Here is a 15,417-nt window from a genome sequence, read left to right on the forward strand (position 1 = left end):
TTGTTAATTGTTATCCATATATCCATCTATCTATCCATCCATGTCTATCAATTATCCATCCATCAATCCATCCATCCATCCATCCATTTATATCTATCCATCCATGTCTATCAATTATCCATCCATCCATCCATCCATCCATTTGTCCATCCATGTCTATCCATCCATTTCTATCTATCCATCCATGTCTATCAATTATCCATCCATCCATCTATCCATCCATGTCTATCCATCCATTTCTATCTATCCATTCATGTCTATCAATTATCCATCCATCTATCCATCCATGTCTATCAATTATCCATCCATCTATCCATCCATGTCTATCAATTATCCAATTGACTCAATCTCCAACGTTGGACAGACGTTGTATTGCGATTGAAAATGAAAATCGGTTTCTGGCGTCAACCCTACCTTAAAGGGTTAGTTCACCCAAAAATGAAAATTATGTCATTAATGACTCACCCTCATGTCGTTCCAAGCCCGTAAGACCTCCGTTCATCTTCGGAACACAGTTTAAGATATTTTAGATTCAGTCCGAGAGCTTTTTGTCCCTCCATTGAAAATCTATGTGCGGTATACTGTCCTTGTACAGAAAGGCAATAAAGACATCATCAAAGTAGTCCACGTGACCTCAGTGGGTTAGTTAGAATTTTTTTGAAGCATCGAAAATACATTTTGTTCCAAAAATAACAAAAACAACGACTTTATTCAGCATTGTATTCTCTTCCGGTTCTGTTTTCAATCCGCTTTCATGAGTCAGCTGGCGTAAGACGAGCTGACGTGTGTCTGGTGCGTCCGAGCTTCGTTTACAGTCTGAGGGAGAGGCACGCTGGAAACAAAACAATCTTCACAAACATGTCTAAGGATTTCCACACAGAGGAAGACTTGCATTTTTTTTAACCATGTTTATTTGAACCCGAATACACAGATGCACCAGATAACACGTCAGCAGCGTCTTACGTCAGCAGCGTCACTGGCCTCGTGAACGCGGACTGACAACAGAACCGGAAGAGAATACAATGCTGAATAAAGTCATCGTTTTTGTTATTTTTGGAACAAAATGTATTTTCGATGCTTCAAAAAATTCTAACTAACCCACTGAGGTCACATGGACTACTTTGATGATGTCTTTATTGCCTTTCTGGACAAGGACAGTATACCATAGATTTTCAATGGAGGGACAAAAAGCTCTCGGACTGAATCTAAAATATCTTAAACTGTGTTCCGAAGATGAACGGTGGTCTTACGGGCTTGGAACGACATGAGGGTGAGTCATTAATGACATAATTTTCATTTTTGGGTTAACTAACCCTTTAATTTCCAACCAAAATCAGACGTCTGTCCGACGTTGGATGTTGACGTCAATCTGACGTCGGGTTCTGACATCAACCAAACTTTTGTTTCCAACAAAATGCAACCCCTGGAACCGAAATCATCCCTGACTGACGTTACTAATTTCTACTCAAGGACCTTGACAGAAATGAAGTGAAGTAAAAAGAATGATATTTGACTTTCAAATGTAGCGAAGTTAAAGTAAAAAGTTTCCAGAAAAAATAATAGGCTACTCAAGTAAACTAGAGATACTAAAAAAGCGTATTTAAGTACAGTAATCAAGTAAATGTACTTTGTTACTGTCCACCTCTGTCAATCCATCCATGTCTGTCTACTGTATCTATCCATCCATCCATCCATTCATGTCTGTCTATCTTTCTGTCAGTCAGTGGAAAAGTTAGCGTTAGTCGTGCATGAGAAGCTCAGGCAGGTCTACAGGGCATCCCCAGCTGCATGACGACAAGTCATGTCCAGCTCACACACACACACACACACACACACACACGGGGCGTCTGTAACGTTCATAATGTGTCAGCGATGGCAGGTTTCATATTGCAGTGCTGGTGGGAGGCGGTGAAGCGCGTGAACTGGTTCAAAAGTGTAGCAGGAGACAGACAGAACCAGCGCTGCTGCTGCACCAGATCCAGATCCAGCTGCAGCTGCGTGTGTAACTGGGCAGAGTTTCTTCACTACAACAAAGTTTGTCCAAAGGTAAGTTAAGGCGCCAACCAGAAATTCTACTTAGTAGCCTATTTAAAAATTTATTTACCACTGAATCGAATTCTGTTTTAAACTTCAAATGCTGCTATCGAAGTTGTTTTGGATGTCTTTATTAGGCTAATAACGAAATGTGATTATGATATCTGATATAGCCATGACTGGAATTATTTTAACCCCAATAATCGTTACAATAAAATGAACAATCGTTACAAATTTACAGTCATGCTCTTAGAAATGTAGCCTACTCGTTGTTCATGTTGGTTTCGGCATAGACTTTTGAAAATGCTTGTAATTCATGTAGGCTATGATTATAAAATTCTTAAGAGTAATCATCAAGTGATGAGGTAGGCCTTCTACAACTTTCCTTGCGCCTCAAATACAAATTATGAAAGCCTGTATGCATTTCCCCCCCAAAAATTTTTTTTTCAAAAATCAACAATGTTTTAGCTAAAAAGATCAAATCTCATTATTAGCTAAATTGCTTTAAAGCTTAGAAATATAAATAATGACACACACTAAAAATAGTCATAGTCAACAACGTTTTAACAATGATGTCATGAATCTAAGTGTGTTTTCCTGCTGCAGCGTGCTCACTGAAACGGCTGAGGCTGCATTGTTTGGACAGTGATTGACATCAGGTTACCGTAGTCTCTTTAAATTAATAAAGTGACTCAAAGCAGCCTTTACTCAATTATTTGGGAACAGAATCCCTAAGGGAATAAGTCAGAAAATGGGATATTGTGTTACGGGTAATTGTCCTGCTGGGTGGACTGATGAGGAGTGTGCTAAACTTTAATTCAGCCACTCATCTTAACATCATATCATGAAGATAAAAGGGAAACGCTTCCTTTTACAGTACGTTAACTTACGTGTACTTACAGTGTACTTACCTAAGAAAGTACTGGGTAATAATGCTTAATTTTACAGTGCGTTAACTTACTTGTACTTACCTAAGAAAGTACTGGGTAATATAAGGTAAGTACATGGGTTAGGATTAGGTTTAGGGGTAGGTTCAGGGTTAGTACCTAGTTATTACCCTGTTATTGTAATTACTATAATAAGTACATAGTATGTACATGGGGAACAGGACTGTAAAAGGAAGCATTACCGATAAAAGTTTAGTTAGCTTACTTCACACAAAGTGATACATGTATGGGAGTACACATATACACATATTGACTGTAGATGTCTATACTTCTATGACAATGCCCACTGTGGTTTTGTCAGTTTGATGTGTATGAATGAAGGAGGTTGTAATGCCATATGTGCTGTTGTCTCTAGAAACTAGAAACTTCCTGGAAACCATTTGGCATAGTTCTTGTTTGAATACTGAGCTGTCTTTTTTCAGTTCAGAATTAATGTGCATATACTGTATACTTTTAATGCAGTACATGCATTCCTTTGTTAGACATCAATAATGTCTGAATTATAGGTCTTATTCATACAAATTAAACCTCTAACTGACAGAGACGATTGGGATTTGGGATGATTGATGGAAAAGGTAGACACTAGACATCTGTCTGCTATAGCCTCAGGATTTGGGGAAGGGTGGACTGACATTGAGACAGAGTTCAGCATCGTCATACACATGCTCTGCATTAGTTAAGAAAAGACCTTTACCTCCCTTGTAGCCATTCATCCAATCAGTTTTTGTGGTCATTATACACTGAATTGAGTCTGCTGATATCCAGTTCACCAAATTAATCTGTCATGAATAATGTCCCAAATTGGTTCAGTAAATAAGGTTATTTTATTTTACATTGTTTGTGCTTTTTAATGCTCTCACAGGTCTCTGTGGAAGTTTAGCCATGGTGGTTTCTTCTGCATTGTACATCTTTAATCTGTTGGTCCTGGTTCAGACCCAATCTGAATCCCAGCAACCCAACATTCAACTCCGCCTAGCCGGTGATAAACGCAAGCATTACGAAGGTCGTCTAGAGGTCTTCTACAACAATGAATGGGGGACTGTCTGTGATGATGACTTCTCAATCGAAGCGGCTCATGTTGCGTGCAGGCAGCTTGGCTTCCTGGGCGCTGTGGCTTGGTCTCCATCTGCAAAGTTCGGACAAGGAGAAGGTAGGCAAGAATTACTCCAAAAACTCAGTCTGATCGCATATTATAAACGTATGGTCCATTGAAAGATCCACTACTTGCATATATTCTTGGATTACATTAGTAATCCATCATTTTTTAGTCATTAGTAGTAATTGATACCAATCAGACGAAAAAGTATGGAAACAAGATTCAACGTCAAGAGCAGACATAATCTCATCTCTCTGTCTAAAGAAACATGATTTGTTTCAATAAATCTGTCCAAAGATTGTAAATCAAACTCCAGAGTTCAGTGGGTGGTTATGATTGAGCCCTATGGAAGAATAACCACTGGCCTTCCACTTTTATTTCATTTTCCACTGAGTATGCAAAATCATATGCAGCATTTAATGCACAGTAAGAGGAAATCCTGGAAGGATAACTTTATATTGAAGCAATGGAAAATAGCTAAATCTAGACTGATTAGGTCGGTTAAAGATGGTTTACGAAGGAGGTTTTGCTGTGTCACTAGCAGCCTTTTTAAATTCATCATTTACTTAAAAGGTGCATGACATTTTTGAGAAATTTTAAAGAATGAATGGATACTGGGGCTTTTAAGCTTAAAAAAGCACCATAAAGGCATCATAAAAGTATTCATCTCAAGAACCCAATAAGTCCATTTCATGATGGAGTCATTCAGACTAGTTTTGTGAATCAGCAGATTCATTGAAAAGATCTAATTTAAAATAACTATTAATTTATCTTAGGCAGATGTCAAGATTTTAAGTGAACTTTTTAATGATTTTGGTCTGTTCATTGAACAAAGACTTTCAGAACACTTTAACAATATAGCACACAAGTTGTGTGAAGCACAACAAATGATTCCGTAATGGGGCTTTTTAATGATATTGTTTAAAAACTCACGTTTTGTGAAAGTCATACAGGTTTATAATTAGATCAGGTAGAATAAGAGAGTGAACTGTTCCTTTTAATGAATAGTTCACCAAAAAATGAACATTTTCCCTTAATCTACTCACCCTCATGCCATCCTAGGTGTATATGACTTTCTTCTTTCAGCTGAACACAATCATATCTATATTAAATAATATCCTGGCTCTTCCCAGCTTTGTAATGGCATTTAATAGTGTCCTAGTTTTGAAGCTCCAAAAAGCATCCATCCATCATAAAAGTAACCCATACGACTCCAGGGGGTTAATAAATAACTGAAGTGAAGCGATGGGTTTTTGTTTTTTATAGTCGGTGGTTTCCAGCAACGGCCACATGTGCGTTCAAGAGAGAGTCGAGTTCCGGTGGAAGGGTGACCTCTGACCCGATGTAGGACGTAGGCGCATCGTAAGCTTAGGAGAGAATTGATGAACGCGGAAGTGCGAAGTATAGAGCAGAGCAAAACAAAACGCTGGTCACGAATTAGTAGTCTAAAATGAGAAGTTTTAAAGAAAAACGTCTGAGGATTTCGATTTTAGAGAAGAGAAGCTATGTCATCATACGTCAGGTCAGAGATCACCCTTCCGCCAGAACTCGACTCTCTCATGAACGTGCGAACGGCCGTTGCCGAATGCCATTGATTATAGTTTATAAAGTTTTAAATATGGATAGTTTTCTTACAAAAACCGATCGCTTCGCTTCAGAAGGCCTTTATTAACCCACTGGAGTCGAATGGATTTTGAACATTTGCTGGTGATTGACAAAACCAACAATTGTTCTTTGTTCCACAGGTCGCATTTGGCTAGACAATGTCCATTGCACAGGAAGAGAAAAATCTTTAGCCGAATGCTCCTCGAATGGCTTTGGGATGTCGGACTGCAGGCACAGTGAGGATGTTGGGGTGGTGTGCAATCAGAAGCGCATTCCTGGCCACCGGTTCATCAGTACCATGAACAACAATGTTGAGGTACGTCGAATCCCTCTGGGCTCATGGAACATTATAATCATGGTACGGTAGTTTATTTACCTAACTGATGTTGACAGTGCTGAATCACTTGGATTTTACTGAAATGCAGTGCAGGTGTGAGTTCAGAGCTAATAAACTAAGCCTGTGGTAATTAGATTTGAAACAGACCAGATATGCCTTTGAAATGCCTTTTTAGGATGACAATATGCACCAAAGACCAAACTGTATCAACAAAACCACACTGTTTCCCATCAGAAGAATCAAGAATCCGTCCCAGAACCTTCCTCAAAAGCATTATTTCTTGGAGAAACAACCGTTGGCATATCCGGATATTCAGTTGAGTGGAGGTTCTGCTTCCCCCACTTTCCCTCATCATTTTATCTCTTGGATAAAGGGAAGTGAAGGTCTGCTACTACTGGTCACACATTCCTCTCCAAAGTTTGACGCGCTAGAATAGTTTTTTAGCATTCAATTCTCCTTTTATGACGTGCCAGCTGTCCACACACCCGTTTTCTTTGATGCAAAGGTCTGTGCCAGAATCATGATATTTGTATATTTGCCATGTTACTGTGGCAACCACAGTAAGCAGGTTTAAAGATGGACCTTTGAGAGCGATCAAAGAGCTCATGGTGTGCTTTTCCATTTCCACAACCCTGAGGTTTAATGACATTACCACATTGTGTGTCTCTCCCCTGATCCTTCCTGTCCCCGTGCCTCTCCCCCACTCTTTCGATGCCTTCTTTGGGAATGGCTGACTGATGGAAGGAATGAAAATAAAACAGAATCCCACCCGTCAAACTTGAATTCTTTAATTATGAGAAGCAAAAAGACTGCGTTGGTTAATAGTTTTCAATGAGGGACATTGTTGTTCTTGTCTGGCATTAAAAACACCAGCCGTCAGGTAGGGAACCTTCTCATATTTCCGGCTTTCAGAAGTCGTCATAGTTGGGTAAACTTATATAGTGGTGAATGGGATACGGCAACAAATATAACTTTTGTATTCCCATTTTCTCCAATAGCAACGACTTTCCAAAAGAGGGAAAAATTAAGGAAGATTGATTACAGCAGTCAGAAGAGAGAATGTCAAATTTGTCGTCACTCCCTCAGCTGTTGTATTAGAAAAATACAAAAATACTAATACTGGCCCACATCAGGACCATGTGGAATCCACATGTACCAGATGTGGGCCGGATCTGGGCCGGCACTATGTTGCTGTCTGGGGTGTTGTTAATCTGTTTTGTAATTTACCGCAAAGGTAATACATATAACACAAAGTGTGGCATTATAAATGTAAATAATTTTTTTTTTAGAATGAAAATATGAAAAACTTTGAGATGTTGATAACTGTGGAATCGTGTTTGTGAAAAAGGTTCCACTGGTGGTCACCTCAAATTTCTGTGATGTGACCAGTCAGGAGACAGTCTGTGAATGAATGTGAGAATTGGTAGGGGCTATCGTGACTTTTCCTGCGTCACATACCAGAACTCTGAGACACAGGCAGTCTCTGTGAACCTTGTATGAGTGGATTCTCAAACAGGGTGAACTGAACTGAGACAGACGCCCAGATTCCTCAGGCTTCCTTTCACAGCCAATGTTTTCATAAGCAAGAGTCCATCTTTTTGTGTATTTATTCTCATCAATGGACAATTTGATGTCAGAAATGACAAACAGTAGCAAAAACCTGCAGCCAAACAGTGCTAAATTCTTAGCGTGTCATGAGCAGTGGATTACGAGATCCTTCCACAAATATTATCCTTTGCCAAAACTGGAAAATTGCTAAATAAGGGTTTTTCTGTCAAATACATACAAACAACACTGTTTGAAAGTCTGTTTGCTTGTTTTATTTACCTTTCCTGGGTGTCAGCACAGCTAGCCAGTGTGTGCTCCACCCAGCAAGCATTACCTCTTAAAGGCCTTGTTTAAAGATCTAGGAGAAGATGACAGATAGAGAGTTTTACTCCGTTGCATCCAGCATGCTGCTATGATCATATTGGGTTATTATTTACATGTAAGGAGACACTCCATTACCCTAAAAACATGTATTGGTTAGCGTTAAACATGTAATGGTTTACCTTAAACATCAGTGTTAGCGTTATTTCAGAGCCCTAAGTGCAGTTCAGACAATATAGTTTACTAGCTGGGTTTAATGGCTTGTGAAACAGTTTAGAAAAGTCATTTAAAGACTGTTTAATTGGATGACCTCTAGCAAAAGCACAAAATACTTGATTTAATGAATGTCTTTCCAAGCTCATAGATTTATATTTTTCCTCAGAAGCACAGATATTTTTCACATTCACATTTTTGTGTTAATAAAGGCATTGGCTGAAATACTTCTCTAAAGACAACCACCCATAACAGTTTAAGAACATAGAAACATGCTAACAATCACTACTCGAGTGCGATCATTTCTTTTGGAATGATAAATCAAATATGTAACTGTTTATATCGTTTTCTTTTTCACAGTTTTCCCACTTGCCTCTGAAACATAAACAGATTTTATACTTACGACCACACGCTGCTGGACACTAATTTATTGTCTAAACTAATAAGAAAGACAAAAGGCAGGCTCTCAGAACAGACAGCAGGGGTAAAGGAATGAGTGAATGGTTTGTTTTGTATTCTTGTAAACATTTAGTGGAACAGAAGAACAGCTTATCGTAATCAAATGAATCGCCACCACACACAATCTGCCACAACACATGGAAACAATCGGGGTCCACAGAATGGTCACCAAAAGTTCAGAGCATGAAAGCTGTTTGCTTAGTTTGAGTAAATGGATTTGTTGCAATTAATCAGCTAATGATTATATAATTTATTTCCATGTTTGTCTATAGCAGATGTTTCCTACCAATACAAATTCACGTCCATGGCATATGCAGGACTAGCAGATGAAACCTCAGACAAAATTATGCAAACTATTCAAATTCATTAGATATTGAGTAGTACCTACTTTATTTTGTGGGGACAGTCAGCAGATGTTTAGCAGTCTTCAGGATAGAACATTGTAAGGTCATGTTCATAAGGCAAAAAGACAGGTCAGGACCTGAAGAAGATTTAATGCTTGTAATGGATTGCACTCTTCTTGTCATGGTGATTGATTTAAAAATATATAGGTCTATATATTCACCTACAGACAAAGCATGCTCTTAAGTCAACAAACCAGTGTTGATCTCAACCAGTTGTCTCAAGTACCTATAGTGAATCTACATGCTAAATGTAGCCTGAAGAGGTCAAAGTTCAGGATTTTCCACCAGGCTAAGAGGTGTTGGCTTTCTCTCACATTCCATTTTCAAACAAGAGTAGGAAACTCAAGCTTCTTCATGATTTCTAGACAATAAAAGCTGTGATATTCAAAACCAGGAAACCAGGATGTATAGGGAGGGTAGGTCAGTTGTGAGGTTAGGATGCCTTTAACATCAATTCTTTTGGAATAGCAAGCATAAGATGTACTGATTTAACTGAAATGGGTATCTTGAGAAAATCCTGAAACACACACCCTGAAAGCTCCTTACCAATGGTGTGTATTTGGGACCAGACTACATGTTTATCCAAACAAGGAATTTTGAATGATGTCAATTCACAATCTGACTTGCGATGCAGTCATAAATCACACCATGTGTGTTCATTTGCCCAGAGGAAAACTTGCCCCTTGACTGATCCTGATTTCTCCAAAGTTTATTTCTCCATATCTCACCTGATGGGGTTTGGGTTCCTTGCATGCCTTTGGCTCACTTGGCTGGGGTTTAAAAGACACTTTATTCAGAAATGTTATCAAATTGGCTGCACTGACATTGGATGAAAACAAAACTTGAACTGAATTGTGTTTTCTGCAGAGCAGCTTTATAGCTAAATTGACTTTGAATCGATGAATTTTTGCTACATTGATACTGCTATTGAACTGAGTTGAATCAACGTTGAACTGACTCAAGGTGAATCACAGCACTAATTGTCTTCGGTAAAGCCTCTTATAGCTGAACTGATGAACTTTACACAGTTTTTGAACTGAACTGAACCAACAACGCTGAATTGGCTTGAGTTGAATCACTACACAATTGTCTATTTAGAGCTATTTACAACAGAATTAGAATTTGTCTAATATTTGATGAAGTTTGCATCACTGCTTCTTGTATAAAGCACTATATAAATAAAGGTGACTTGACCTGACAATGGTAAGATTGGTGATTTTTGGAAAAAGTCATTATTTTGGCAATTCCATTTAGTGCCACTAGTGGCAAAGAAAATAGTCAAGACTCAAGAACGAGTCCAAATGCTCCTGAATCCATGACAAGACCATAAAAATATGGTTTTGGACTTGGAATTGAGTTATTTCAAGTCAAATCGATATTTCATGTATATTTATTTATTTATTTATTTGGTTAGTAGCAGTGTTGTAGTACTCAATATAGAAAGGGGAAACAACCAGTTAAATGATTGGTTTTCAGAGACATTAGTCAAATATACAGTTTATGGGTCATTCAAAAGTTTAAACAAAAATATTTGACCACAGAATATTGTCCAGTCAGAATTATGTACTCTATATAGTGACAAGATGTCTTGATGCATTGACTTTTAAGTGCATTTAGTTGTATTGCTGCCTTTAGTTTGTAATGTAAATGCTCATGCATTCTTCCTAAAACTCTTGTTGTCCCAGAACCCAATACTTTTTCTGACCAGTGTCTTTGTCCACAAACGGTTTAGATTTTCTCCCGTTTTTTTTGTGAAAAACCACCCTTGTGGGAAGGCTAAGCGAAGGTTGAACGTAAATATGCGTTTAGGGATCATGTTAAAATGGAGCGTTTCCTTGGAACCGACGTGTTCATGGGACCCCTTTGACCCTTTACTGCTCCCAAGAGTTCACCATTAGTTCTGTCATACTTTGTTTCTTGGTCACCCTCTCTTTTCTTTCATGCACAGATTCGTAAGTGGTGTCCTGACACAAAAATGACCCTGAAGACAAAAGACTGTCTGAAAATGGCATTCCTCGCAGACAGTTGTAGACAGGCTGGCTTTGCAGTGGTGGTGTGAATATGCGTTATGTGTTTGAGAGCGTCACTGATGACACATTGAGCTGTAGGAACTTCCTGCCTTTTTTTGGGGGGGGGGGGGGGGGGATTGTGTGTACATATGCTTGTCTTGTAACAGTAGAGAAAATCAAGATGTGTTTCATGTATCCCCTTTCTCTGGAATTACTTCAGCAAAACTCAATATATCAGCTGAATCCATCCATCCCTCACATTTTTCCCCCTTTATCCCTTTACTTCCTCAAAATGTGCCTAAATTCCTCTGTCCCCTTAAACGTTCACCACAAACCTGCACAATCAACAAGTATTTTCACTCCCAGTCCCTGGAACAGGCACGTGGAGGACCAACGTGAAACACGAGGCAGGAAGTGAATTAGAGAGGAGATTTTGACTACACGTCTGCACCAGACACCGTCACCTCTCTCTCGCCCACCTCGAGAAACCCTGCGGAGGAACATTAATGGCATGTAAATATTTTGATGTCTGGATTCCATTAATGTAAAAAGAAGGTGGTTCTGTCCCAGCTGGCACCTCAGTAACTGAGGAATGTCTGGATGACAAGGGGCTTCCTCCTCCTCATTTAGTCTTGCTGCTACCGTTTCCATCGCTTACATATGCTCTTATACGCAGTCAGATGTGGGAATGGTTTCTCACTTATTTGAATGACTGTAAGTGCGTATGTCTCAGACATACCGCTGTATATGAGCTGACAGACAGCATTTACAATCTCAAAGACCTCTTTGTTGGGTCTTATTACTACCAAAAAGCCACATGCCACGAAGGAAAGGTGACGTGATTTAATGAAATCTGTTTAGTCGTACACTTACTTTTAGATTATTAGCAGTGGGTTAGTCACTTCACAGTTCATTTAATCACTGTTGCATAAGCACTGTAGATGGCGAGGGGTTCGCTTCCCAAAGGAATGTACATATTGACAGAAAACGTATGCCTGTTTTGTTGTGTATAAAAGCACCTGTCAAATGTGAGAATGTAGATATCTGTAATGAGTCATGTTATTTGTGCATCTAATGAACATCTTTAAAAGGGGGTAGAACATTCGATAATCACCTTTAAAAGGTAGTGCTGTAGTGACATTTCAGAATAGGAAAAAATGCTTTGTATAAAAACACATTAGCTGCATCTGAAATCACATTCTGTCTAGTAGGTACTACATTTGATGAGCAACTTCCTTCACAGCTGTATGAAAAAAAAAGTTCTATATAATATGAATGTATGGAATGAATGAAATTTGGACCCACTACATTCGCCATGTTGTCATTGTCATGTGACTTAGTTCTTCAGTTGTGTCGTTTCACTGCCATTCACAAATCATCTTATGAATACTATGTATTCAGGCATACTACTCTTTTCAGATACTGTTTCTCACATACTATGTAGAGAAGTAGGCATAGTCAGATGCAGGGATTGAACAAATAGATTTGCTTTGACCTGAACTACAATGTTGATAGCTAATGGGTGTCTGGCACTAAATCAGTATTTTATTTATACTGTAATGTTTTTATTTATACAGTTTATTTATAAAGACATTTCATGTAAATTCAGTGTTTTACGGTGAAGGTCAAAGGGGGCAGTTTTCCTTTGAAACCTTAGATTTGAAGCCTTGATGGCTCCTGTCAAACTTGTCATGCTATCAGTCAGGGAGATTATAACATTGCCTTCATTGTTAGTCACTGCATGTCGGGCTTGGACCAGACATTCTTCAAGCTTCACAAGGCGCAAACTGTTGGTTCAAATGTTATGTACAGAGAAAATTCCCTGTTAGCTGATATTTTATCCCTTAAAAGGTGCTTGATATATCACCAAACTCCTGCATGGCATTTTGATTGGTAGGTTTACTACAGCTGGCGAAGGATTGTATATCTATATATAGATTTATAAACATTCCAACTGTATTTTTTTTATCAGTATGTTGAAAAAAACACAAATGTACCTGTCCTTCCATCGTAGATCAACCTCTGAAGTTTGACAAAGCCTGAGATTGATTAAGCAGGGCGTCTCTTTGGTGTAACAATGTGCTGTGGAAGGGTCTGGTTTATTTAGGCGGAGGTCACGCTATCGGGCAACAGGCGTGGACTCTTCCTCACATACGGCTGGATGACCCCGTCCCACACCCTCAGCTTCAACAGTCAGCTCTTTAGTTTCCTCCAGACTTCCAGGGCTTAAGAAAACAGGGATGTGTCTGACTTGAGAGCCCACTTCAACTCAACCCATTGGTCTGGCCTTTATATAGTAATATTTACATTTAACTCAGTTCTGCTCACTCTGCGTCTAGAGCATTTAAGTACATGTGAGGCCGCCACATTCCTTTGGTTTAATCCCGCTGGCCAACTTTCTCTCTCTCTTTTCTTTCATGCATACACATGCACATCAACACAAGCCTCAGTCTTCATCTTATATTTACTGTGGTCAGTTCAACATCCTGTAACCACCTCCTTGTTAATAGTACAACATTGCTGGTGGTTTTACACATCTAAAACATTCCTTTTAGTTGATATCACGGCAAACAGCCCTTGTGAGAACACGTGAGCTAGACAACACTGTAAAAAGTGATCACTTGACTTAAAGGGTTAGTTCACCCAAAAATGAAAATGATGTCATTAATGACTCACCCTCATGTCGCTCCAAGCCCGTAAGACCTCCGTTCATCTTCATCTAAGATATTTTAGATTTAGTCCGAGAGCTTTCTGTCCCTCCATTGAAAATGTATGAACGGTATACTGTCCTTGTCCAGAAAGGAAATAAAGACATCATCATAGTAGTCCATGTGACATCAGTGGGTTAGTTAGAATGTTTTGAAGCATCGGAAATACATTTTGGTCCAAAAATAACCAAAACTACGACTTTATTCAGCATTGTATTCTCTTCCGGTTCTGTTGTGAATCCGCGTTCACGAGTCCGCAATGACGCTGATGACGTAAGACACTGCTGACGTGTATCTGGTGCGTCCGTGTATTCGGGTTCAAATAAATATGGCTGGGCAAAAAAATGCAAGTCTTCCTCTGTGTGGAAATCCTTAGACATGTTTGTGAAGATTGTTTTGTTTCCAGCATGCGTCTCCCTCAGACTGTAAACGAAGCTCGGGCGCACCAGACACACGTCAGCAGCGTCTTACGTCAGCAGCGTCACTGAACGCGGATCCACAACAGAATCGGAAGACAATACAATGCTGAATAAAGTCCTAGTTTTTGTTATTTTTGGACCAAAATGTATTTCCGATGCTTCAAAACATTCTAACTAACCCACTGATGTCACATGGACTACTTTGATGATGTCTTTATTTCCTTTCTGGACAAGGACAGTATACCATAGATTTTCAATGGAGGGACAGAAAGCTCTCGGACTGAATCTAAAATATCTTAAACTGTGTTCTGAAGATGAACAGAGGTCTTACGGACTTTGAGCGACTTGGAGCGACATTTCATTTTTGGGTGAACTAACCCTTTAAGTAAATAAACTTCACCTGTAATTGAAAAGATTAAGTTATGTGGAATTGTCAAGTTCACATAATTAAATTTTTTCAATTACACATAATAATTTTAAGGCAACGGGTTTCCTCACTTTTTGTAAGTCAACTGATCACAGTGAAGGATGCTTTTGAATTATTATTTCTCCAAGCTATAACATTCCTGTAAATGAATGGATTGGATGATGGATGGATTGTTTCTTACTCTTCAGACTCTTGAAGAACGGGTGGAAGAAATCCGTATAAGACCTATATCGTCTCACCTCAAGCGCATCCCAGTCACAGAAGGCTATGTGGAACTGAAAGAACGGGGGAAATGGAGGCAGATCTGCGATGAGGAGTGGACCCCCTTTAACAGCCGAGTCGTCTGTGGAATGTACGGATTCCCCGGAGAGAAGAACTACAACAACAAAGTCTATAAGTAAGGATAAGTCCCCTCTGTTTTTGCTTTGTGTGTAAAATGGGCTTGAGCCAAACATGAATTAGAGGACATAATGAGAATTAAGTTTCATCTCCCTGTGAAAAAATATGAAAAGATTATTATGATACGAAAGAAGGTAAACACACAATTTCAAAAACATTGCTTGGAGAATTTAAGGTTTCCCCTAAAGTAACATTAACTTTGTAAAGTTACCATGCAAACATGCGCCAAGAGTTATTTCGTCCTCAGATGTGTGTGAACCCCTCCCGAAGTGAATCATGGCCAGATTGTTTCCCAACATAATTCTTGGCCATTTCCCATCTAGCAGAGAACATTGTGTTTCCTCTGTAACTCTGTGAAGAACATTTAACTGTAAAACTCCCTAAATTATAGTTTTGGTACCACATCTGTACACTAAAATACACTATTACATAAAAGTTTATAGCTAATGTCCTTATTTTTGTATACGTTTCCAAAAATGGAGCATTCCAGG

At 39.0% G+C, this 15,417-nt stretch overlaps 1 protein-coding gene across 1 annotated transcript in view; it reads left to right on the forward strand.

Annotated features, from left to right (window-relative positions):
* Positions 1-1,737: 1,737 nt before the first annotated feature.
* Positions 1,738-15,417, forward strand: part of loxl2a (lysyl oxidase-like 2a) — a 31,359-nt gene continuing 17,679 nt past the window's right edge. The window contains exons 1-4 of the mRNA XM_077242922.1: positions 1,738-2,046; positions 3,844-4,131; positions 5,823-5,998; positions 14,716-14,924. Of these exons, the coding sequence (XP_077099037.1) occupies positions 3,864-4,131; positions 5,823-5,998; positions 14,716-14,924 (653 nt within the window). The 5' untranslated portion in view covers positions 1,738-2,046; positions 3,844-3,863. The remainder of the gene's footprint in view (positions 2,047-3,843; positions 4,132-5,822; positions 5,999-14,715; positions 14,925-15,417) is intronic.

The sequence above is a fragment of the Siphateles boraxobius genome, unplaced genomic scaffold (genome assembly GCF_051911475.1).
Source record: "Siphateles boraxobius isolate OS27281-9 unplaced genomic scaffold, OSU_SipBor_1 25, whole genome shotgun sequence".
In the NCBI taxonomy this organism is placed as follows: Eukaryota; Metazoa; Chordata; class Actinopteri; order Cypriniformes; family Leuciscidae; genus Siphateles; species Siphateles boraxobius.